The sequence below is a fragment of the Galeopterus variegatus genome, unplaced genomic scaffold (assembly GCF_000696425.1).
Source record: "Galeopterus variegatus unplaced genomic scaffold, G_variegatus-3.0.2 Scaffold8995, whole genome shotgun sequence".
Lineage (NCBI taxonomy): Eukaryota > Metazoa > Chordata > Mammalia > Dermoptera > Cynocephalidae > Galeopterus > Galeopterus variegatus.
In genome coordinates this window covers 40,979-67,575 of record NW_007735106.1, presented here as the reverse complement: position 1 = coordinate 67,575, position 26,597 = coordinate 40,979, and the positions used below count along the sequence as shown (strand labels likewise).

General features: G+C 35.8%; 1 protein-coding gene across 1 annotated transcript in view; it reads left to right on the top strand.

The window, feature by feature from the left end:
- LOC103608935 (aldehyde dehydrogenase, cytosolic 2) overlaps window positions 1-26,597 on the top strand; it is a 54,899-nt gene that overhangs the window by 9,964 nt on the left and 18,338 nt on the right. Inside the window, exons 2-6 of the mRNA XM_008593323.1 lie at window positions 4,152-4,256; window positions 10,299-10,439; window positions 14,736-14,861; window positions 19,565-19,678; window positions 24,826-24,928. Coding sequence (XP_008591545.1) covers window positions 4,152-4,256; window positions 10,299-10,439; window positions 14,736-14,861; window positions 19,565-19,678; window positions 24,826-24,928 — 589 coding nt within the window. The remainder of the gene's footprint in view (window positions 1-4,151; window positions 4,257-10,298; window positions 10,440-14,735; window positions 14,862-19,564; window positions 19,679-24,825; window positions 24,929-26,597) is intronic.

The following is a 26,597-nucleotide window of genomic DNA, read 5'->3' as shown; positions in this document are numbered from 1 at the left end:
CCAGTAAGTGCTCCAGAGCAAAGGGAAAGAAAAGAATGGTGCAGTACCTGGCCCTTATAGCGAACTTGATCATCACTTCATCTATGCTAAGTTCTGTTTTTAATCTAAAGGACCTCTGTTAATGGCAGAATGTACGTAATTCATAATTTGCAGACCCTACTGCTACATCACTCCACTGTAAAGCCTTCTAACCTCATGCTTGAATTATTAAAGTCATCTCTGGGCTAGTCTCCTGGACATTGGTTGCTCTACACCAGATCAATTTTAGGTACTTTAAAATCATTATTCCTAAAATATGCATTTGATCCTGTCACTCTCTTATTCCATTCAGGATAGAGTTCAAGCTTCTTACTCTGGGGATCAAGATCCGTCACAAACTGACTTCATTTTCAGACCTTTAAAAACCTTATGACCTTATCTATGAGTTGTTTCCACTGGAACTCTCTGTTTGGGGCCGATCTCTTTGCTGTATCATGAAGATCCCAAGTTTGGTCCCTCCCCTTGCTCATTGTTTTCGCACCAGTCCAGTTCCTTCCTTCAAGGAGTATTCTTCCAGCCTGCTTCCCTTTCTTCGATGAGTCCTGCTATGCAATTTATTGGCTAAAGCAATGCTTTGGCCATTTCATTTTACCACCTTTAATTCTTTACTGGCTGGTCTTGATGTAAGTACACTGTCCTCTAGACTGTAAGCCCCTTGAGAGCAGGGGCCATAGCTAACTCATCTTGCATTTTCCCACAGTAACTCCCAGAGTATGTCTCAAGTAATTACTCATTATCTGACAAACACTTTTCTGATAAAATAAAAGTGACCGTTCAGGATTATGCAAATGTAAGCACAAGTTCAAACAAAAGTTGGGTTCATGGTGATGTTTATATTAAAGGTTGAAACCAAATAATGCAGAGCAGTTGCTGGTAATTTGGAATCATCTACAGCTGATCTCTTCAGTTGCCTGCAGGCTGCCAGATAAACCTGTGTTGTTCCTTTCGGTTAATGCTCATTTACAAGACATTTACTGACTTTAATCTGAAGGCAGAGTTTTATATAAGCTTAGACACAAGATTCTGATAATAAAACTAGAAGGTACATACATGTTGTAATGATTCCATCATCAGAAGAGATTACATGAAGAGAGTAAAATAAACTCATGTGTTGAGAGCATATTATTGAGAGCATGAAACCACAAATTATCACAGACGTAAGAATAAGAGAACTCAGGTGAGAGCTGGAAAGTTTCATCATCGGCCTAACAAAATGTAATTAGTTCTGCATGCCGTTTTTCTTGTATTATACTGTAGAAGTATAATTTTACTAAAATGATAGTAAAATAATAGTAGTATTATAGTAAAATGTAGGAGTTCTAGGTACGTTCTCTGTTTAGAGATGTAAAGTCCGAGGAGGCAATACAATCTTTAGGCAGAAGGAAGGCAGAATTAGCAAGTGGGAGTGAATCTGATGCAGGTTGTGAAAGGCTGATTAAAAAGATAGAGGGCAGGTACCATGACGTCTCTAGTTTTTTGTTTGGAATTTCATGGACTGGTATATAGATATTTAACTTTAACACAAAGCAGAGCATAAGTAATTTAATAGAAGTAGACTAAAAAAAAAGGTTATGCTGGAAAAGAGAAGAGGTTACATCCAATCGGGCAACTAGTGAAAGCTTCAGAAGGAGATAACGGGCTAAACCACAGGAGGGAGAGACAGGGAGAGAGAATGTGAATGAGCAAAAACTTGAGAACTTTAGTTTGGGGTGAGAGCAGCATAAAGCTAGAAATGACAATGAGCTGAATTTGGGACAAGTTGATGAAGGTAGTTTCCAGCCATCCCTTGGGAAGAAAACTATTAAGTGGTAATGGCTAAGGATGCAGCAAAGAAAATGCTCTTTAAGAGGAATTATGGGATACTGGAAAATGTGTTTCTGATTGCTAGAGTGCTGATTTACACTGAGACATCAAGCAAGTCAGCACTTTAATCTGAAGTTATCTTTCTTCCAGTCGAACTAAGATGCTAGTGTTTTTTCTCGAAGGATACTATGATGAATTTTATCGTCTTTATCTGTATTCAATGACCCTGTAAGAGAAACAAGGATTTTCCTGATACTTCCATTCTTTCTCCTACCCCCGTATATGTCTCTGCACATTTAGTCTCCTCATCTGACCTGCTTTGGACCCCTTCGCCCTTTACTTATTCACTCCCACATCTTTTTTTCAGTCAGTTCCAGGCTAGCACTACAATTCTTTTGAGCTCCTTCAACTATATAGGATGATGCTGTTTTGTTGTATTTTTATGTTATGTTGAATACTTGTTGGTGTGACCAGGCAAACAAGGAGGCTGATCCTCCTCCCATCTTCTAGCAGATCACAAATATAGTGTACTCGGGCGAATACTATGGGTCTTATACGTGAGTAGTTGACTCTTTGTAGGTTCTCTGATTCAATTTTAAGTTTTTTATTCAATAACTATTTACTGAGGCTAAAATCACTTGAGGGCTGGGATTGTGTTGTGTTAGACACTGAGGATAAACCAGAAAACTGGGAAACATAGTCTCCTTGACCTTATGGAGCTTACAGCTGGAAAGGAAAGGCAGACATTTAAAAATGAGTATTTAAAAAGGGACAAATTTCACAATAGTAGTTTTGGAGACTAAGGAAATATTTTTGTCTAAATAATCTTGTAAATACAGAATGAATTAATTATTCAAACATTTAAGGATACATAGTAATATACATTTTATTAATTTGGTAGAATTATAAGCAATGTTGTAGATGCTGCATAATAGAGTATCTAACTTAGTGAAAACGTTAAGTTAATTTAAAAGACTGCTTTTATTTCAAATATGCACAATATAAGTAACTAATCTAACAATATATGATTTTGATAGACGTTACCAGGAAATTTTTAATAATTAAGTGATTTGCGTTTAGTATAGCAACTGGTTTAAACCTTGTTGGGGGGGCAGTGTTCCAATACATACTTCTTCAGAGTTAAACTATCACTAACTTACCTTTAAATATTAAGTAAGAAGGGGTGTCTGAATTAAATTACATGTTATAAACTAGCACATATATCACCCTTCTTTTAAAATTACATGTATCAAATATCCATGATTCAAAATTAAATGAACTAGTTCATTTTGTCATAAGTCTAAGAGAAAGTTGTAATATGTAACATTGCACACTACACTTATGATTGTTTTCATACTTTAATAATGAATAAGAGAAAAAGGAATAAAAAAGAAATAAAGGGATGAAAAGAGAGAGAGGAAATCCTAGCTTTTGTCAGAAACAGAACATAGCTTTATTCATCACAAAAGAGGTATTTCTTAATTTGGCTGTTTCAAATATTTTTGTCTACTGAAAGGTGAATAAAATATCAAAGCTGGTTCCTTAATGAAATGCAAATTCAAGGAAGCAAAAGTCAAAACTGAGACTTTTTGAATGACATATTCTTAGTATTTCTATTCTTTTATAGTACACACAAACCAAAATTCCATGTTTTCTAGACCCCTCTGTTTCTTTAGAGGTATGTCTTTTTCTCTTAGGGATCACTAAAAAGTCTAGTAGCTGATTTCACTTGAGGACAAATAAATTATTAGGTTGTCTTTTAAAAAGGAGAATGAAACCACTATGCTTTTAAAAGGTCAGTGAAAAATATTGCTAGCTAGCTTTTCCTAAGGAAACTTCTTTTAAAGTGCTCCCCCCAAGCTAGCTTTAAAACAATAAAATAAAGGATCCGAAAATAGTCACTTGTGATACCAAATCACCAGTAGCCCAAAATGAGTATATTCAAAATCTGAAGTGGAAAATTAGAAGCAATGATTTATGAAGATCAAGTCCACCAAAGACTCTGTTCTTGCCTCAAATTAATGGCTCTTTCAGGTAAAAGCATCATTTTCTAGATTGTTTTCTCCAGTCTGTATTTTCTAGTGTTGAAATGACTGCAAACCTTTGTGAAACTTACAAGCATCACTTTATTTTAGTGTGTGTGTGCATATGTATGTGTAAAATGTCTTAAACAGCCACGGAGTTTTTGAGGGGTAAGGGATATTCTTCATTTAGGCATTGTGTAATGCTTTAGTTTAAGCTTATAAAAGTTTCCAAAATTTTCTGTATATTTAAATGACTTTTTACCAATTTTCTCTTCATCCCTACAGATCTTCATAAACAATGAATGGCATAATTCAGTGAGTGGCAAAAAATTTCCTGTCTTTAATCCTGCAACTGAAGAGAAACTCTGCCAAGTAGAAGAAGGAGATAAGGTTAGTTTCTGAACACTAGTCTCATTTTATGCCAGGTCTCTTTGTTCCTTGCCATTATTCTGAGCTCCCAAACCCCACGGCAACTTTAAGAAGACATGACATGAAAATATGGCTTTTGGGGCAGTCTGGGGAAATTTTCTAAGTTGTCCTTGGTATATACAGGGCACTCAGTAGTCATGTAATGGTGATGTGCCTGTGCTTCTGGGTGTTGTGATGACTTTTTCACATTTTCTTTGTTTTTCAGTTGACATAGTGCCTAAATTTATTATACAAACAAACTGCATAAGAAAGAATTGATCATAAGTTTAAAAGGGACAGAAATGCTTTATTCATATAAAATTGTTCTTTTCAAGTTACATGAAGAAATTAAAACTAAAATTAATATAGGACTTTTAGAACAATATATTACCAAGGTATTTCATTAAAAATCATTGAATTAATATTCATCAATACCTTAAAATATTTTTAAATGACTTAAATTGAATAACAGGTTAAAAGTATTGTTACTCTCTAGCTAATAATAGTAACAATGAAAACCAACTTTCATTTGGTGATAATTTTTTAAAATTCTAAATACAGTTTTAATTTATATTTGAATCAACCTAATGGGGAGCAAACTATTTTTAGCCACTCTTATGAATGATGTTGAAGTGGCAGAATAAAAAGTTTGAGTAATTTACTAGAGGTGACATAGCTAATAAATAGTGAAATCAGCATTCAAATGTTGTCTGTCTGACCCCATAGCCTGTGACTGGGAGGGTTACTACTTTACCTGTAATCACAATAAAAGTAAGATAGGGTAATATTAAATAGCCTGGGGATAAGATAGTAAAAGACTTCAGAATTTTTATCTAAACACATACCTAAAAAAGTGTATGTGTTTTTAAGTCTAATTTGAAATAAATTTTCTGGTATTTGGTTGTCCAGACTTATCAAGCTTTAAATCTCTGTAATGTAAGATAGAAAGAGATGATAAATTCATTTTTCACATTCAACAAGGAGGAAAGAATACCTCTTATCAAAAACTTCTAGAGATCCATTCACCACTACTTTACCTCAAATGTCCCTCTAGTTGCTTGAGTCACTCTAGCAAGCCTGGGAGGTGAGAAAAGCAATAAAGGACAAGGTAAGGACAGAGTGAGCTCCTGAAAGCTGCCTGGTTTCTCTCTTCAGAGGTATAAATGCCACTGAGAGAGAGACTGCAGATCTGTTTGCAGTTTGCAATTAACAAAAGGAAAAATATTCTTGATGTTTTTTTCTCTGGAGCTTTGGACATTGAGCTTTGGCACTGGCTTCCTAGCTCAACATCTTGCTTTGCCACTGGGATTAGTTTCAGCAGTGAAAAAAAAAAAAATCTGTGCCTGGTTTTCCAGCTGAAAAATTGTCAGGCAGTCTGAAGACTTTTCCTGGCATACTTTGTGGGATTTATCTTCTTCTTAATGGAAGAAAAGAAAACTGATGATCACACCAAAAGCCTTAGAAATGTTCTCCCTCCATTTGTTCTGTTCTTAGTGACAATTACTCTTGCTCTTGATCAAGAAGCCTCATTAACATCCAGCAAAGCTTCAAATCAGGTCACAACATTAATCAAATTGGCTGAACATTTGATCTCTCAAACTAAATTGTTTATAATACAAACTTTTCATAGTAAGCAACTGTTTGCTTAACATCTGGCACTCGTATACTTTTATTTTGTAATTATTCAAAAATTTTTCTTTCTAAATCATTATTGCTGTTGTCATAATTTTGCCCACAAGCCTATAGTAAACTCTAATGACATTGCTTGGTGAAAGGTACAAATCTAGTAAAGTACATAGTCACAGTAAACCTAATATTCTGGAACTGACTCTTTAGATAATGAGCCAAAAGGTTTTAGGGATTAAATTTATGAGTACAATGGAGCTGACAATGGGCTATATACCGCCTTTCAGTGGCATTATAAAGACAGGAGGGGCAAGAACAAATGGAGGTCACAAAGCAAAGCACAGACGTGGGTGGGAACTGTTTTCTTTTCACTTCAGTGGCTCTTTCAGTCAATTGATATTGACTAATTCCAAAAACTGCTTTTAATACTAAAGCGTGACCTAAAAACTAATTGGTAGGGATAAAAGTAAATGTCCATTAGAGTAAGTGCCTATGACAGGTGTAAAAGTAAAACTGGTCTGATAACTATTTTCTCCAACTCTGAATGAATTTGATATGGAAATGTACCATCTGGGAGTGAGTGAAGAGTTCAGTCCCTCCTGGACTGCACTTAAGAGGCGTTTGATATCTCATCATTTGAATTGTCGTAGTCCATTCAGCTTGTGGGTCCTTTCTTCAAAAAAGGAACACTTCAAATACTACAGTCAAAATTGTCAGTGATGGTGGGAAATCCGAATTAATATACTAAATTGCTTTCTAGTTAATTCAAAAATTCTATCTCTGGAAACGCCAGTCCTAGAAAAAATCCAAGAAATTCTAGTCCTGAAATTAAAACAAAACAAAACAAAACCTCTTATGCCTAGTAATTTTGAATAATGTAAATATTTTGTTATATCGTGGAATCTGTTAAAAAATGGTTACATAAATTACAAGTAATTTAATTATAGAAGGCGTATCCTTATATGAAGTCAATGTAACATGATGAGTTTATAAGATAGGTAACTAAATTATTAAATATTATTTACCTGCCTATTGTAGTCTTAATAGTAAGCACTATTATAGTTTATAATGCACATAGCAGAAATATTCATTGCAAGGGAGATCATTATGAAAGCAGCCTTGCAGAAGTATGTGAATAGATTTTGAAGTCAGATCAAATTTTTATTCTACTATCTGCTGGGTTTTGTGAGCCATAGTCTACTCCCTCTAAAACAAGGTCCATGACACTTAACTATAGTAGCAACTGTGGAGCTGTAAAGGACTTAACTTAGTGCCTGGAGCTTAATCGACTCATAGCTGGTAGCTATCATCAAGCTGGATTAGTCTGGTGAGAATTTAGGTAGGTTGTAATATTTGAGCTAAGTCTTAAAGAATGTGTAGGATTTTGAAAGTAAAGTGGTGTGATGGTAGAACATTCTAAGCAAGGAGAATTACAGGAGAATAGGTGAGAGGGACCTGGGTCAGATAGAATAGAAAAGATGAGAACACTAAGTTGGATAGGTGAGGTGGAAAATCAGGCAGAGGAGTTTGGCCTTGAGACTTTAGAAATAAGGGAATAGTTGGAAACATTTTAAAGGGAAAGTGATAAGATAAAATTATTTAAGGGACATTAGGCTGGTGCAATTGGCAAGACAGTTTGGGGAGGGAAGGGAATGAACTTGGAAAGCCTATTAACAATATGAAATAATAAAGGCCTAAAATAGTACAGGGCAGTGAAAACTGAAAGGAAGGATTAAAGTATACTAGGGCTGCTGGGAGTTATTTTAAGGTTGTTTTGATTGCTAGGAATACAACAATTGCTACCATTTAATGAACACTTAATGTCTGTCACATAAAAAAGTATGCTTTAAATGTTATTTAATCTTTTAGACAACCCAGTGATGTAACTTACCCCTATTTTAAAGATAAAAAAATTAAACCTCAGAGAAGTCTTGTCACAACATATTTCACTTTAGAATATTTTTCATAGTTTATAATAATAATTGGGGTGATGATTTCATTGTATGTTTCTTCCATTTGATTAAATATTTCAAAAGGGTAATCTCCTAACTTCACTATTTTATCACTAGCACATTACTGATAAGAATGTTGCAGAATGAAGCATTTACCAAATCTTTAGAAAGATGGATGGATGGATGGATGGATGGATGGATGGATGGATGGATGGATGGTTGGATGCCTCAAAGTTTGCATAGCTAAGAAGGAGAAATCAGAAATCAAGTCTCAGTTGTTTTGTTCCAAGCTATATATTGACTACCATTAATGTATTTCTGCTCCTGCAAGATTAAATATAAGATGTGAGAGAAGGAGGAGTGTGATCCAAAGGGCATAACCCCAAGAACATCTTTATTTATAGCAGCATTCTCCAGGGATGTGTTTTCCATATGGCAGAGTTATTTGTCTTGAAGCCAGTTTCTTCATCTCCTATTGAGAAGCAAGGATGCCTGTGATAGCCCATATTTGGCTAAGGCCAATGGCAGAACACTGAACAGAAGGATCCGAATGAAAGCTGTGTCATACAGAGCTGTTTAAACACAGACCAGCATATATTTTATAAGCTGTGCTATCCACAGATCATTCTGGCAATCTCATATTCTTGGGGTTTGCTTTTTTTTTTTTTTTCCCTCCAAGCAGTGCTCTCTGAATTTAACTTGGGAAAGGTTAGAATCTATGGCATAAAATATTGTCCAAATATAAGGAAACAATGTGATTAACTGAATGCCCCAAATATACACTGTATATGTATTTCTCATGAAAGGCAAGCAATAAATGCATATATTTTATATATACTCATCTTTCTCTCAAAAGTTAGAGAATGAAATATACCAGTGTGTGATGTATTACAGTGAATCTTTGCTTATGGTCAGTAAATATTATCACTTAATCAGAACAAATTTACACTTCTAAAATATCCCTCTTTCCCCAGACCAATTTAGTTTGGTGATAAATATTGTAAAAATAGTTTATTTGCATTTTAGTTTACAGGCTTCTAAGTTTTGAGATTCTTCATTGAATACAGCCTTCAGGGGGATGTTAATTTGAGGTCCATGCCTCTCCAAGGGGAAAGTGTCATCCTTGGATGGTATTCAGCTTAATTGTGAGCAATTTAAAACAAAATTAGGGTAATTTCACACATACACACACACACACACTCACTCACACTCATATACACACTCATACACACTCACACACACATACATACCCTGTGATGCAGTCATGATTTGTGGAACATACATAGTTCCATGCAGTGGTCAGTACTATGTACAAAAGAACATTAGAAAGATCTATGCGTTTAAGGTATTTACAACTGATTTGATGAGGGCAGGAAAAAAATTAGTAATAAAAGAGGCCATGATTTTTGTAGTAGGTATATTCTTTCTATAGGAGCTCAGAAGAGTTCTGAATAGGGATCTGTTGGGTAGCAAAGTGGCCAGGGCAAAGTTTATAACCAAGGCAGATGAGGAAAGACCAGAGGAGCACACCTGGTTTAGAAAAACACAACAGAGAAGAAAGCATGCGTGAAGGTAACGTGGTGACAGCAAGGAGGTTCGACTGAGTGTGGCATCCCTTCTGTGACTTCTGATTAGTGGGCCATAGTCAAGAAGAAGAAACTGACTTCTTTGCCTTGTGAGTGATTGAAAGAGATCACTTTGTACCCAGGTGGGAAATGCAGGGTTGTCACATGCAGAACCTTCTCTACACCGGTTCCTCTACCCCGTGCTGTTTCCCTCTGCACAAAAGGAAGAAGCACATGTTTACAATGGTTACTCTTCAGCAGCAAAGAAAAGTTCTTATTCACCTTCAATAGGCTCTTCATGAGAGTGGACAGGCTGTAGAGTCCCCAGACACCCAAGAAGATATTAGCTGTGTTGGATCGTGAGCTTTGCCTGGAACCCTGGCAATCCCATCACCAAATGTGTGGTGAACAGCAAGAGATCCACAGTCCAGCTCTGTTTAAAACTCAGTTCAGCTACTTGTAGTTGTTGACCTTGGGCAAATCTCCTTTCTCTCTGTGCTTCCGTTTCATCTGTGAAATGGGAAACATACCTGTCCTGTAAAAATATTGAGAATTAAATGATTCTTATGTGTAAAGTTACTACAGCATGGCTTGAAATAGGGTAAGCACTCAAATGATAACATTTATTAAAATATTATCATAGTTATATTCTAGGAAATCAAACATGTGCTAGGAATGTGGGGCTCATCATTCTAAAGATTATTCAGCAGTTATAATTCCAACATACCGCAGTCCAGTGCGCACAATGTGCTAGACCGTGGGCTAATGGAGACACAATGCCTGTTTGTGAGGAGCTTCAGTCTATTTTATAGGGTTGTTGCCATTGGATTTGCTAACCCGGTATACTTAGCTTACTGAATTGAATTCCCTTTGACTCACAGGAGGATGTTGACAAAGCAGTGAAGGCTGCAAGACAAGCTTTTCAAATTGGTTCTCCATGGCGTACTATGGATGCTTCCGAGAGGGGGCGGTTACTGTACAAGTTGGCTGATTTAATTGAAAGAGATCGTCTGCTGCTGGCCGTGAGTATTAACCAAACTGAATGGGTAGCAAAAGCTCTCAAAAGCATCAGTTGGTTGAACTGGCAAGTCATTTAGGTTTTAGTGATCACTATATGTTCCCTACAGCAAAACGAAAACCTCATCCCCCAGCCCCTATGTAGGACTGTTAACCATGGAGTTGGTTCTCAAATAGTAATCTGCCCCTCAGTTATGTATGATGTTAATTTCTGCTCCCATAGTAGATTCCACAGCCTAACTTTGGCAAACCCTGAGTTAAACCAAATTAAAGAAATTTCTTTCCTTTACTCTAGAACTCTTAGAACCTTTAAAAAGGTCAAGGAGTACAGTGTAAATCTCCTCCAATGATGTACTGTGTTTCTCAAACTTACTTGACCACTGAACTCTTTCAGTGGAAAATCTATCAAGTTTGTTAAAGGGTACCCAAAATATTTCTCTAAAATAAATCCTATTTCTCCTTATTCTAGCCCACCAATATATGTAATAAATAGCTATTTTTTCCCTTCCTGAAATGTGTCTGTTCACAATGGTCATAATTAAATGATGTTCTTGTTATAGGTGAAAAAGGCAAAAAAAAAAAAAATCCAATCATTGATGTGTTTATAAAAATTACATTTTTATGTTTACTGGTATGTTTGTTTTGTTTTGGTTTTTTTGTTTGTTTTTTTACAGTTTAGCAGTTAGATGAGTCAACACATAAGATGGGTAGGGGAGGTTTTTATTTTTGTCTTCTCAGTTGGGCATTATCATGAAGCCAATTTAACACAAACCACTACCTAGATCAGGTTTCGGAATAATTTTTTTATTACCTTTAGAATCTTAAAATGGCAGTAACAAAGAAGCCTACATTTTTTAAAAAAATCAACATCAGCAATTATAGTTAATCAAAGGACCATATATTACTGTATCAAAGATTCAGCATAATTCAAAACATACAAAAATATGGAACCAGAAGATGTGTGCTATAAAATTATATGAACCAAAATGTGCTGTAGAAAGAAAGCAGAAGATAGTAAAACTTGGCTTCTCCCGTTTATCTGCCCTGTGGATTACAGAGTGTTGACTGCCTCTATCAGCATAAGACCCCATGGGGGAAAAAGTGCAGGCATACGAAAATCAGATTTGATTCAATGTTGAGATGGTAGGCAGTATAATACAGAGGCAGGACAGCTTTAACAGTGTGTCACCTGTGTGTTTCTGCCAGGTGACCATCCCAGCAGAACATTAGCTCCTAAAGAGCACTTATAGTTCTGCTTAAGAAAATCAGGTAAAGAGGAAATAGATCATCCTGTAACAGTTAGGGCACTAGACTAAAAAATCTTGAGCTTTGTAACCTGACCATTCAAATGCTAATTATTATAATAGTGGCAAAACTGTGAGTTTTATAATTAAATATTGTGCTGAAGAACATTCATGGATTAAAGAGCCAGGTGTTACTTAAGTGTGTGTGAGTAGTTTGGTTATATTCAGGTGAAATGCAAAAATTGAAAATGATTTTTAACGCATTATTAGTAGTCACTAACACTAAATTATCACCCACAGTTGATAATTTAGTGTTAGTGACTGCACTAACAGATCACACAACAAATGAAATCTGATTGGAACTCTGAACTAAGGAGACTAGGTACTATCTCATTGGCTGTGTAGATTTCAAATTGTGACCAATTCCCAGAAAGGTGGCTAGCTGGAGGACATTCAGAATTCAACAGGAAGAGCCCTAGGGTTTGGATACCGGAATCTCACTACTCTTTCCATAGGAATCTGGCAGTATGGCCTCAAGCAAGTCATTTTAACTCTTTTTGTAGTCTCCTTTTTAAAAAAAGAAGGTTAGACAAGATGACTTAAGATTTCTTCTATTTCCAAAATTCTCTAGTACATGATTATTTAAAATATTTTGGCTATATTTTTTAAAATCTAAAATGTTACAGAATTTTAGATTTGGAGTTTAATCTGTTTTTTCAGACAATGANAAAAAAAAAAAAAATCCAATCATTGATGTGTTTATAAAAATTACATTTTTATGTTTACTGGTATGTTTGTTTTGTTTTGGTTTTTTTGTTTGTTTTTTTACAGTTTAGCAGTTAGATGAGTCAACACATAAGATGGGTAGGGGAGGTTTTTATTTTTGTCTTCTCAGTTGGGCATTATCATGAAGCCAATTTAACACAAACCACTACCTAGATCAGGTTTCGGAATAATTTTTTTATTACCTTTAGAATCTTAAAATGGCAGTAACAAAGAAGCCTACATTTTTTAAAAAAATCAACATCAGCAATTATAGTTAATCAAAGGACCATATATTACTGTATCAAAGATTCAGCATAATTCAAAACATACAAAAATATGGAACCAGAAGATGTGTGCTATAAAATTATATGAACCAAAATGTGCTGTAGAAAGAAAGCAGAAGATAGTAAAACTTGGCTTCTCCCGTTTATCTGCCCTGTGGATTACAGAGTGTTGACTGCCTCTATTAGCATAAGACCCCATGGGGGAAAAAGTGCAGGCATACGAAAATCAGATTTGATTCAATGTTGAGATGGTAGGCAGTATAATACAGAGGCAGGACAGCTTTAACAGTGTGTCACCTGTGTGTTTCTGCCAGGTGACCATCCCAGCAGAACATTAGCTCCTAAAGAGCACTTATAGTTCTGCTTAAGAAAATCAGGTAAAGAGGAAATAGATCATCCTGTAACAGTTAGGGCACTAGACTAAAAAATCTTGAGCTTTGTAACCTGACCATTCAAATGCTAATTATTATAATAGTGGCAAAACTGTGAGTTTTATAATTAAATATTGTGCTGAAGAACATTCATGGATTAAAGAGCCAGGTGTTACTTAAGTGTGTGTGAGTAGTTTGGTTATATTCAGGTGAAATGCAAAAATTGAAAATGATTTTTAACGCATTATTAGTAGTCACTAACACTAAATTATCACCCACAGTTGACTTCTCAGTTGGGCATTATCATGAAGCCAATTTAACACAAACCACTACCTAGATCAGGTTTCAGAATAATTTTTTATTACCTTTAGAATCTTAAAATGGCAGTAACAAAGAAGCCTACATTTTCTAAAAAAAATCAACATCAGCAATTATAGTTAATCAAAGGACCATATATTACTCTATCAAAGATTCAGCATAATTCAAAATATACAAAAATATGGAACCAGAAGATGTGTTCTATAAAATTATATGAACCAAAATGTGCTGTAGAAAGAAAGCAGAAGATAGTAAAATTTGGCTTCTCCCGTTTATCTGCCCTGTGGATTACAGAGTGTTGACTGCCTCTATTAGCATAAGACCCCATGGGGGAAAAAGTGCAGGCATACGAAAATCAGATTTGATTCAATGTTGAGATGGTAGGCAGTATAATACAGAGGCAGGACAGCTTTAACAGTGTGTCACCTGTGTGTTTCTGCCAGGTGACCATCCCAGCAGAACATTAGATCCTAAAGAGCACTTATAGTTCTGCTTAAGAAAATCAGGTAAAGAGGAAATAGATCATCCTGTAACAGTTAGGGCACTAGACTAGAAAATCTTGAGCTTTGTAACCTGACCATTCAAATGCTAATTATTATAATAGTGGCAAAACTGTGAGCTTTATAATTAAATATTGTGCTGAAGAACATTCATGGATTAAAGAGACAGGTGTTACTTAAGTGTGTGTGAGTAGTTTGGTTATATTCAGGTGAAATGCAAAAATTGAAAATGATTATTAACGCATTATTAGTAGTCACTAACACTAAATTATCACCCACAGTTGTTAATTTAGTGTTAGTGACTGCACTAACAGATCACACAACAAATGAAATCTGATTGGAACTCTGAACTAAGGAGACTAGGTACTATCTCATTGGCTGTGTAGATTTCAAATTGTGACCAATTCCCAGAAAGGTGGCTAGCTGGAGGACATTCAGAATTCAACAGGAAGAGCCCTAGGGTTTGGATACCAGAATCTCACTACTCTTTCCGTAGGAATCTGGCAGTATGGCCTCAAGCAAGTCATTTTAACTCTCCTCGGGTGGGAGCACCGCCGCGCTTCCCAAGCAGCGCACTATCCAGTGCGCCACCGGGCCGGCCCCATTTTAACTTCACTATCCAGTGCGCCACCGGGCCGGCCCCATTTTAACTTTTTTTGTAGTCTCCTTTTTAAAAAAAGAAGGTTAGACAAGATGACTTAAGATTTCTTCTATTTCCAAAATTCTCTAGTACATGATTATTTAAAATATTTTGGCTATATTTTTTAAAATCTAAAATGTTACAGAATTTTAGATTTGGAGTTTAATCTGTTTTTTCAGACAATGGAGTCAATGAATGGTGGAAAATTATTCTCCAATGCATATCTGATGGATTTAGGAGGATGCATAAAAACATTACGCTACTGTGCAGGCTGGGCTGACAAGATCCATGGCCGCACAATACCAGTTGGTAAGTAGCTTTGGGAAACTACCAGGGCTGGAAGTAGAAGTGAGAAGATTCCTACAGAGCAGGAAAATTTCAAACTCTCCCTTTTGAAGATGTCAACCATATAAGGCTAAATTATTTTCCCCTTGACTTTGAGACAATGCAGTTCTGAAACTGGAAATTCTGTTAAGATTCATCAAATGACTTTTAAAGTTGTTTCAGCATAATCATGTAAAAGATAGCTATGGATATTTTAGAAAATATTAAAGGAAAAACGTGCTTATGGTCACAATTACTGATTTGAGGAAGCCATCTCTGTAAGGGCCCTGAAATTATTTATTTGGGTTTTATTCCAATAGTGACATTTATATCCTTTCTATAATGTAATTATTTAAGCCTCTTTACATGTTCCAGTATGAGTCAGTTATGGTCATCTGTGCCTGGTCAAACTCTGCATAGTTACACCAGACTAATTAAACAAACCGATTCACCTTGATTTGTGTCAAATAACTTCAAAGCAAGATAGGACTATGTTTATAGCCTGAGTTAAGAATTCATGTGTGTATGTATATGTTATTTTAGTGGAGTATGTACATAGAGGGATAGAAATATGAAAAATATTTTATATTAAATATGAAAAAGCATCAGTGTGGGAAACATTATGAATAGAATTTTATTCATATAAACATTGACTTTCGGAATACAACACCCTATGGAACTGGTCCTAATGTGCATTGCCAATCTAATTGGAACATCGAGAAGGTTAGAAGTGATAGCAAGAAAGTTAAAGAGGAGACTGAGACCATGCTGGTATCAAGAAATGTGGCTATTTTAGTAACTGTCTTCCCTAACCCTTGGACAAAATGAGAGAAGCCATTTAAAGTGCAGATAGATCTTGATAAGGAAGGTTCTTGCTGTGACAGCCAGAAGGCTTCTGTGGGAACAGGAACAGAACTGAACACAAAGGACAACTGTAACTCTTAGAATGACACATTAGAATTCGAGGTACATGAATCAGTCAAATATATATTGAAAAAAAAAAGTCTTTTCTTCTTTTTTTTTTCCACAGATTAAGAGAGTTTGCTTATATTGTTTGATAGCCAAAATAAAAAACAACATTTTAGAATAAGTCAGTAGGAAAGCCTTATTACTCATAGAGACATTTTTTAATCATACTTCTTTAATTTTACTATTTTTAAAATTGTATTACTTAAAAAATTCTTATTTGTAATAATGAATATGCTAATAATAAATAATAAATTTTTAAAAAAATTAAAAATAATAATAAAATTCTATTACTGGTAGAATTTTGAGCTTCCAGAAACATCTGAATATGGTTCTTCTCTTAGCCAGAGACCGCCTACCTACTTTTTCATCCCCTTTTAAAAAAACTTTGAGAAAAAGGATGATTTAGAAAACAACCCTCCAAGATAATGATAGAAAGAATTATCTTCCAAATCTTTTCCAATTTTGCATCTTTACTTTCACCTAACTCAATTGTATGGTTCCTAACATTGCAAATTACTATTTGAGAGCTATTTTCACTTTGTAAATAGTTGGAGTCATGTTCTTTTACTACAAATTATTGCCTACACCTTCCTCTCACATCAGCCCCAAAACATCATTCTGTGAATGCCAAATACATTTGTCTGTGTATAATTGTGTGTGTTTTATTTTCCAGATGGAAACTTTTTTTCTTACATTAAACCTGAACCTGTTGGTGTGTGTGGCCAAATCATTCCTGTAAGTTGGTCTCCTATATAATTCTCAATTTAAACAACAACAAAAAAGAATTCTAATTCTATTTGATTTAACAATGAAGCCTTTTGCAACACAAATGGATGCTTATCTATTTGTCAAATATGTAGCAAATGAAGGACTTGTTGATCCTGGTCCCTCTGTGATTGAACTTCTTGGATATGAATTAGGTAGTCCAGAAACCTGGCATCTCTCTTGAGTGTTTTTCGATATTACAGTATCAACAAATCTTAATCTTTTACTCTATGGGTTGGTTTTAAAAATTTGCCGTTTGGACTTTTTTTAAGAACCATGCTTCACATGTATATGGCAAAAAGAAAAAATAATACTAGAAGTATTGCAGACTGTCTAACTGATTTTAATTTCCAACATACTTAAAAAGGCCAAATAAAAAAATGGTGAAGTGTCCTTAAGTTCTTAGACGAGGAAGTGGTAATAACTTGTCTTTCACTCCGATGAGATTGAAATGTATCCCTATAAACATTTTTAGTAAAATTGCTCATTAGCTCAAAAATCCCAATAAAAATCTATAAAAACTATATAACCCTTAACACTAACAGTAGTTAATATGTACTGCGTGGCTATGATAAACCAGTCACTGTGTTAAGTACTCAGCCCACTTTCTTGATTAATCTTCAGGACAACTCCCAATAAAAATCTATAAAAACTATATAACCCTTAACACTAACAGTAGTTAATATGTACTGTGTGGCTATGATAAACCAGTCACTGTGTTAAGCACTCAGCCCACTTTCTTGATTAATCTTCAGGACCCCCTCAAGGGAGAAAGGCATTCTATTTGAAAAGACAGAGTGAGACTTTTATCCAATTCTATCTAACACAATCTTCTGCATCTCCTTGTTTGGTAACATTAAATCCAGTGCAAATCTTCAATATCCTTTTATATCTTCCATGACTCTATTTAAATTTGTGAATACATTGGATATTGTTAAATAACTGTTGTAATATTACTATGACAATATTCAGTGTCTACAATTCTAACCATCTGTGTCTGTTCTAGGTTGGCTTTAGGTCTTCTCTTCATTAAGGGTCCTATTTTCCAGTTTCTTTCATATCTGGTCATTTTTGATTAACTGTCACACATTGTGAATGGCACACTTGTTTATGTTAATTTTTTTTTTTTGTATCTCTATAAATATTTTTGAACTTTGTTCTGAGAAGCAGTGACATTATTCGGGAACAATTTGATCCTTTCAGGTCTTGATTTTAAGATTTATTACACCATAACAGAGCAGTGTTTACTTTAGGGCTATTTATTCCTAACGACTGAGGCAAGACTCTTCTGATCACTCTACTAAAATGCCCCATAAATTTTAAGGTTTCCACTCTGGCTGGGGAGAACAGGCCCTATTCCAAGCCTCATATGTTACCCAGGTAATCTTTTCTATAAATTTTTCTCTTGTTCTTTTGCTAGTCTTAGGCAGTTTCCTCACATGTACGTGCTGACCCGTACTCTGTTAAAAACCTTGGGGGAATGCTCTTCAAATCTCCAGAATTCCATTTATGCGAAGCTCCTGCTTCTTTGTTACTTTTGCCTGCAGAATGCAGCTGCCTCACTCTACTAGGACCCTCAGCTTCACCTCTCCAGCTTAGGGAACTCCCTGGGCTCTGCCTCGATGGCCCCTCCTCTGTCCTGAAGCCTGGAAACCCTTAAGACAGTGAGTTTGGGATACCCGAGAGTTCAGCTCCTGCATTCGCAGTCCCTCAGGGTCACCATCCTTCATTGTTTGATGGCTTGTGTCTTAAGTTGTTTCATTCTTTTTGATCTTTTGAGCTGTTGTGGTTGTTCCAGGTGAGAAAGTAAATCCGGTCCTATTACTCCAGTTAACTCCTGATTGGACACAAGTGAAGAGTGAAGTTGAATTGCAACTTCCCTTTCTGGAAAAACGATGGTCTCGAAAGCTGAAGAAACATACCTGCTACAAAATATCAAAATATTCTGAAAAGCTTTTTATTAACTTTTAAGTTCTTTGCTGTTTTGAAAAAAAAAAAAAAAAAAGCACATGAAACTTATCTCCGTCAACTATCCAAATTGTGTTAATATATTTTTTTTCTTGCAAACAATTAATTGTCCTTTGTCCTTCATTTCTTTTTTTTTTTCCCCTGCAGCTGGTCTGTACAGGGATCTGAACCTTTGACCTTGATGTTATAACACTGTGCTCTAACCAACAGAGCTAAGCTGGCCAGCCCTGTCCTTCATATCTTACCAAAACTTAAAAAACAAGTGTCAGTAACTAGAAACTTAAAATTTAGAAAATTTTTACCCATCTCCAAAAATTCTTTATTTCAAATTAAAAACAGGTAAAAGAGATGCCAAAATGAGGCATTTTGATGCAAATGACATGAAATTTTAATATGCCCACTCAGTTGCCACACTGCTTTCTACTTGAATTCAACTGGCATTGAAACTAATCTGTAAAGTTTAATCATGAATGGGATGACTATACTTACCTAACATTTTACTGATTAAATAATGCCAACAGGGATTTGAAACTAGGCTATTATACCCTGAGCAATCAGCAGCTAAAAACTAAAAATGCAAGGTCTCTTTAGCTTCTTATTTTTGCTGATGGGGATAATAAACACACTGCCCTCCTTCTACCTAAGTAATTTACCAGACGCTTGTATACATAGAATCTTTCTGAGTGACTACTGTGAAATTTGAGACAGCCATCATGGAAGCAATGATCCATAAAGTATGGACTTAACCTGAGGATAAAGGGTTCCTCAATAATGCAACCCTTGAAGTTATTTTTATGTGAGCTAAGAAATGAAAATAAAAAGAAGAAGAAAAAAATAAAACCACTTAGATGAATTTTTTTTTTCTTGGTAGAGAAACTCATCATGTTAGCATAAAGGGGCAGCCTCGATCTCATACTCTCATCTTTTGTGAATTAAAGTCTTAGTTCTGTTGTAATTTTTTTTTTTTCTTTTTACCTTTTAGGCAGGGTTTCCTCCTGGAGTAGTGAATGTTGTCCCTGGTTATGGGCCCACTGCAGGGGCAGCCATTTCTTATCACATGGATATAGACAAAGTGGCCTTCACAGGATCAACAGAGGTAATATCATTTACTCAGACCAGTAGTGAAGAAAGTCTACATCTCCAGCTATCAGAAGCATGTTTTATGTAACTATTCTTGAGCCGACACTTCCTTAAAACAAAAGTTCCATGGATATAGACAAAGTGGCCTTCACAGGATCAACAGAGGTAATATCATTTACTCAGACCAGCAGTGAAGAAAGTCTACATCTCCAGCTATCAGAAGCATGTTTTATGTAACTATTCTTGAGCCGACACTTCCTTAAAACAAAAGTTCCTTATAATGATTTGTTCCTTATTCTAGCCTTCAAATATGTTTATAGAACATAAGCAGATGTGGTTTAGATGAAACGAAATACCTATTACAAACTCAGAAGGACTAGAATAAACTGTTTTTAGTGTGTTCGTTACCTTCTCTGAGAAATATGGCCACTGAGAATTTGTCATATGATTAGTAAAGTTTATGATGTGAAGTATAAATTAGGCCACAGTGATTTGTATGAATGAATGTAATTTTATCCTGTAGATGATAAAAATCAAATAGCAGAGCCTCACCCTTAGCTCCTTATTTGGGGCTTTCTCTCTTTCCTGAACATTCTGAAACGGAGACAGAAACTCAGCTTCCCTTAGTGTTACTGTTCATCTACCCTAAATTTTCTGCCTCAGGCCCCAGTGTGGCCAAAAGGTTAAAGAAAAAAGGCAAGCGTGGACATTATGAGGAGAAACAGGAGGAAAGAAAGAGAGAGAGTAGCCTGAAAAGTGGACTTTGGAAGAATGGACTCACATTTATTAAGATGATTTTCTGTCCCAAGCAAAAGAAAGTATTGAAATCAAGCAAAAACATTCTCGAGTCATTCTATTAGATTATGTGACATTGTTAGATGTGTCATGCAAAAATAATGCATGCTTTTTAATGGTGTACAGTATAGAGGTAAGCATAACCCTGTCTTATAAAGCTGCTGACACAAGTAAGAAGCAAGGCAGGACGTGATAGGTCACTAAGACTTGTATTAAGTGTTGTAAGGGGGTTCACAGGAAGAAAGAGTGACATCCAAATTGGTGCTAGAACTTCCTCTGGGTTTTGAGGAGTGATTACTTTTTCAACTCTCTGCAGACAGAGAAGCAAAACAGGTTTCTAAATAGTGAGGTCAGGGTAATTTGATTATTTTATAATCCTAATTAGTCACTCCAGTAAGAAGACACATTTTTACATACAGAATTGAAATGATGGAAAAGCAAATTTTATTTTTCTTGATCTTTTTAACACTAGGTAAATAAATATATACTTTTTCTTTGTTTTTTATAGACAGAGTAGGAAAAGTTTGCATTCTGCAAATCCCTCAGTGAGGTAGGGGAAAGTCAACCCTGTGTTCACGATTTACTGTAGACAAAATAATTGGAAATGTTGAAGACATGGTAATAAATTTAAAGATGGCAATGTCACAGATTGAAATTCTAGCTGAGGAGGTAAAGGAAGGAAGGCACCTATTCCTCAATCTACCATTGTAGACCTTCCTCAATAGGGAGTCCATGTACATTTCCAGGTCCTGATCTTACGCTTACTTCTCCAGTTCATCTGGACCAGGGGCAACTGTTCCCTGATCCCAGCTCCAGCATCACTGCTTCTTTATCTTGACTCATCCCTGATCCCCCACAGTATTTTGAGGGCACTTTACCTACCTAAAAAGAAACCTTGAGATTAAAAGACAAGGAAACATCTGAGTTCAGATTCTGACTCAACCACTCCTAGCAGTGTGTTTTCAAAAAGTGAAGTATCCTTGCTAAATTTGAGTTTCATCATATGTAAAATGGCAACAATAATATCTACCTTACTGAGTTGTACAGAATAAAACTGAGTGAGTTAATGAGCAGTAAAACATTTAGCACCCTCCCAAGCACTCAATAAATGGCATGATTATTACGTGTATTCTTTTCCCATGTCCATTTTCTCTTTCCTCCCCCCGCTCTTTCATTTTCTAACACTAGTTTAAAAGATGTGAGGGAAGAGCTTCTTCCCTGTACAAATGTTCTCCATCTCTGCCACTCTGCCCCATCACTTCCTGATTATTCCATCTATCTTTTCATTTCGCCACGCTCTTGCTCATGTGTGGCCATAACCCGCTCTAATGCAGCTCCTACCACATGTGCTCTCTGTGCCTTCCTCCTCCTTATCTCTGCAGTCCCAGGAGCATCCTGAATTAAAAACTCCTCATCCATTTTTCATGATAAAATTATAAAAGTGCATGCTCATTGCCTTGTTGTATATCTCTCTCCCTTATTGGCTATCTTCAAAGACCATCTTGTTCATTGTTATCTTTGGAGACCAGTACAGTAACTACTTCTGGATAAGTACTAAAGAATTAAGTATGAATGACATGTTTTAGAAGCCACACAGAAAAAAAAAGTAGTCTTAGTGCCAACTCAAATGCCCCCAGAAATCTCTCTGGGTTTTCTTTTAGCCTCAGGTTTGCTGTTTGGCTTGTGTTAGGGAATTTGCCAAATGCCACAAAAGAGGCAAGCAATAGGTTGCATCCCGTGTGGTCACTGTAGTAAGGAGACCCATTCTAACAACACTCTGGCAGGCAGAAATTTTAATGTCCCATCCGATTCATTTAAAACAGAACCCTCCTCACATTATGCAAGACACAGTAAGTTGAACATTCTCCTGAGCGTCTGCTACGTCTGCCTCACACAGCAATGCCACAATATCATGGGACATACTAGTTTACCTACATAGTCTTAACAGTTCTTATCTTTTCTTCGTTTCAGATTCCTTTGAGAAAAAATGATGAACTTTTACTTTTTTCCAAGTAGGGGAATGAAATCATGGGACAAAAATTGATGTTTCCTTGTTTGGGCTTTAGTTAGACTTTTGGGAAAACTCGAGCAAGTCTTTTATTTACCATCTGAACTTGATTAAGCAAAAGTGTAGCCTTTCTTCCTCACCCATACTTGTAACCATTCTTCGTGCTAGTTCTTTTGACATCTGTAGCTTTCAAAAAATACCTCTGATCTTACTCCCCTCCCCAAGACAAAAGTTAGCTACTTTATATAGAGTTTCTCCAGTAAACTTAAGTTAAAAGAAAGAAAAAGAAAAGAAAAAAGTTGCAGGAGGAATTCTGGAAACTCAAGGGGTGAAAGGCAAAAAATGTTATCTGGAAAACAGAAAATTCTTAATCACCTTAAATGAAAATTTAATTTTTGAAAGTAATTATAAGAAGGATGTTGTTGAAGGAAAATGGGATATGAGAGAAATTTTGGACAAGGTTTTTTCAATGCAAGCCTAAGGTTTATTCTTATTAATCTATTTTAAAGGGTTTGATTTAGTCCCATTAAATCTTTTAAATAAGGTGAAAACATTAGTAGATTAATTAATGCTCTATTCTGTAATGCATAGTATCAGTTCAATAATTATGTATAATTTAAACATACACTCAGCAAGCGTCTGCTTATCTTTCGTTCAGTTGAGATGGAAACTTTTTATTAAAATCCAACATGAGGAGTAGGAAAAGAAACCCATAGAATTTTAAAGAAGCATGATAAAATGAATTATCTTTAGAAAATTGGAAATGTTTATTTTTAACATTTTAAAATGTTTATTTTTAACAAAGAATATTTTAGTGGAGTAAGGCTTCAATAAAAATAATAAAGAAGAAATAATTATAAAACAGTCCAGGTTTTAGAGATGGGAAAACAAAACAACTATAGAAAATAATCTTGATAAGAAGTGATCCACAAAGAAAAAAAATTGAAAACAATGTCTTTCTCTGAAAAGGGACAACTAGTATTAAAGAAGAAACCAGAACAGTAGGATTCCAGCTATCTGAAGTAGCAGGGCAGAGCACAGATCCAATTTCTTTCTTCTAACTCCACTGTTCAAAGATGTATGTGATGGGCTGGAGAGTGGGGGCAGAGAGAGAGAGAAATAGAGAAAATGAGAGAGAGAGAAATAGAGGGAGAGAAAGAGTGAGTGAGAGAGAGAGGTCTGTCAAATCTAACTCCACTGTTCAAAGATGTATGTGATGGGCTGGAGAGTGGGGGCAGAGAGAGAGAGAGAAAGAGAGAGAGAGAAATAGAGAGAGAAATAGAGAGAGAGAGAGAAAGAGTGAGTGAGAGAGAGAGGTCTGTCAATTAACAGTTAAATGAGTCCACTGGGATAGAAACTACTGATCCCTTGTGGTCACTGTAGTAAGGACACGCATTCTAACAACACTCTGGCAGGCAGAAATTTTAATGTCCCATCCAATTCATTTAAAACAGAACCCTCCTGGGCCGGCCCGTGGCTCACACAGGAGAGTGCGGTGCTGATAACACCAAGGCCACGGGTTCGGATCCTACATAGGGATGGCCAGTTAGCTCACTGGGTGAGCGTGGTGCTGACAACACCAAGTCAAGGGTTAAGATCCCCTTACCGGTCACCTTTTAGAAATAAATAAATAAATAAATAAAACAGAACCCTCCCCACATTATGGATATGCAGTGATAGGACGTTGTCACTTCTATCAAGGAGGTAACAATCTGAGAAACTTACACGTATACAAATAATCCAATTTGAAGCAGACTCTGAAAGAGTCTTCATGAGGTTCTGTGGGAGGCCGGGAAGGGAAAGGGTCATGTCTACCTAGAGTCCTCAGAGAAGGATTCAAGGAGGAGCGGAGATCCAAGCTGCACCCCAAAGAGGGACAGGACTTGGAGGTGGTTCAGGTCGAGGTGAGCATATAATGAAGGGAAGAAAGATGAGATTCAGGAGGTGAGGAAGGTGCCAGTTTGGCTAGAGAGAGTCCTCTGGATGTCAGTGGAGGTATGAAAAGTGAAGCAGGTGAGGTGTGGTTGGGTCGTGATATGTCTGATCAACCCACAGAGAGATGAAGTTCTGATTAAAGTAAAAATTAACCTGCTTTCTTCTCATACCCCTCAAGATCAGCTATCATGTTCTGTATCTCTACACTGTTGCTGAAAAGCATTTTTCTGATTTCTCTTATGTCTGGATGTTTGTATGGTGGAGGCTTTTATATCTGAAAGGTACTACATTGTGAAACATGCCATTTAGTGTTTCTCCCAGGTGAAATTTAGCTATGGCACAAACATCATATAATTTAAGATGCTCAATAAGCCTGTCTTCATGAGAGCAGATTAAGCCTCCTCCTTTGTAATGCTCCATTCCAGGTTGGCAAAATGATCAAAGAAGCTGCCGGGAAAAGCAATCTGAAGAGGGTGACCCTGGAGCTGGGGGGAAAGAGCCCGTGCATTGTGTTTGCTGATGCCGACTGTGAGTACAAGCTGCTGTGGGAACCCTCCACCCTTCGTCTTTTTTGGTGCCTGATAATGCCATACAGAGAACTTGAATTTTCCAGAAGGGTTTGCTTCTAACATCAAAGCATAAGGAATGAATCAGAATCTAAAGTTACTCTTGAAAGTATCTCGAAGTTATAACACCTAGATAATTTTAACACAGACAATTTCTTCCTGCTTTGGAATAGATTGCTACTTCCTCAGCTGAACCCTAGATAATGTAATGTTTTGCATTTAGAGGCCACGAAGTATTTTCTTTTTGTAATTTCATACCTTTATTATTAGCATTGCATTAAGCATAATGAGATATCCCAGACATGTTAGAATGAAACCGGCCACAGAGACACAAGTTTCATGTTCACCATCTCCCTTCACTCATTAAATAAAGTAGCCAGAAGAAAAATGCACCTGCAATTTAAATAATTCCTTTTTTTCCTAGCAATTGTAGTTGAGTTTACATATATTAAATTGACAATTGTGATGTGACTCTACTATATAATATTCTAGGTTCATTCTAATTATATTATCAAGTAGAATCCCAAAATTACTTCCTAACTAGGAGTTAATTAGCAGAAAGAGCTGGTCAAACCAGACATTCCTCTAACTCTTTTATAGCTGCATTATCTGTAAGAGGCTATAAACACAAATGGTTCATAAAACTGGCTTATGTTGCTATTGCGATCTTAATTGAAGTTTTTTTAGAATACGCTACCTTATTAAAAATTCTACAAACATGACAAGATTCCTAATTTTACCAACCTTGTCTGTAAACTGCTTCTACTACAATTTAAGGTGTGATTAATTCACAAAATAAATTAAAATAACAAGCAATTGCTATAATATTGAATTGAATCTTCAGCACTTAAAAAATTAAAATCCACAAAAACTTTATTCTTTTTGTATATAATCTACTAATGAAGTAAACTATTTCTTCCTTTTAAGGCATATTCTACCATCTAAAACAAATGGATAAGAAGAGTTTATAGGCATATATGAGATAATATGGCATACTTTAGCCAGATTTTGAAAATATCTTTCCTAGAAGGCAGCAAGGTGAACAAGTGATTCTGAGTATTAGTTTTTTGTTGTTGTTGTTTATTAGTTGTTTTGTTTTATTTTGTTTTTTTCAGAAAGATCTCTTTTCCTATTGATCAGGGTGTTTTAAAATGTTTTCAAATTATTTAACACAAAAGACATTTCAGATTTTCTTTGTTACTTAATTAAAACCTGAAGCCTGAAATGTTCAGTCATCTAATTGTAAATTGAGATATTTATAAAAATCATTTGCAGTGAGATTTGATCTTCTGATCAAATTCACATTCTGGGTAATGTCTATATTAAAGTTGTGATGATAACCACCATTTTTTTTCAGATTCTACTATCTGTTGTTATATTTCCATGATAAATAAAGGATCAGAAAGACAATTTGTCATCTGACTCTTAAAAGGTGCAATGTATTGAACTGAACCCATGTATCAATATACAACTCATGATTTTTCTGTATCACCTTATTGCTTCTGAAATACATATAAAAAATATCGTCTTTAGAAAATACTTCCTCTTTGGGCCGGCCCGGTGGCGTGTGCTGCTTGGGAGTGCAGCGGTGCTCCCGCCGAGGGTTCAGATCCCATGTGGAGACCGGTTCC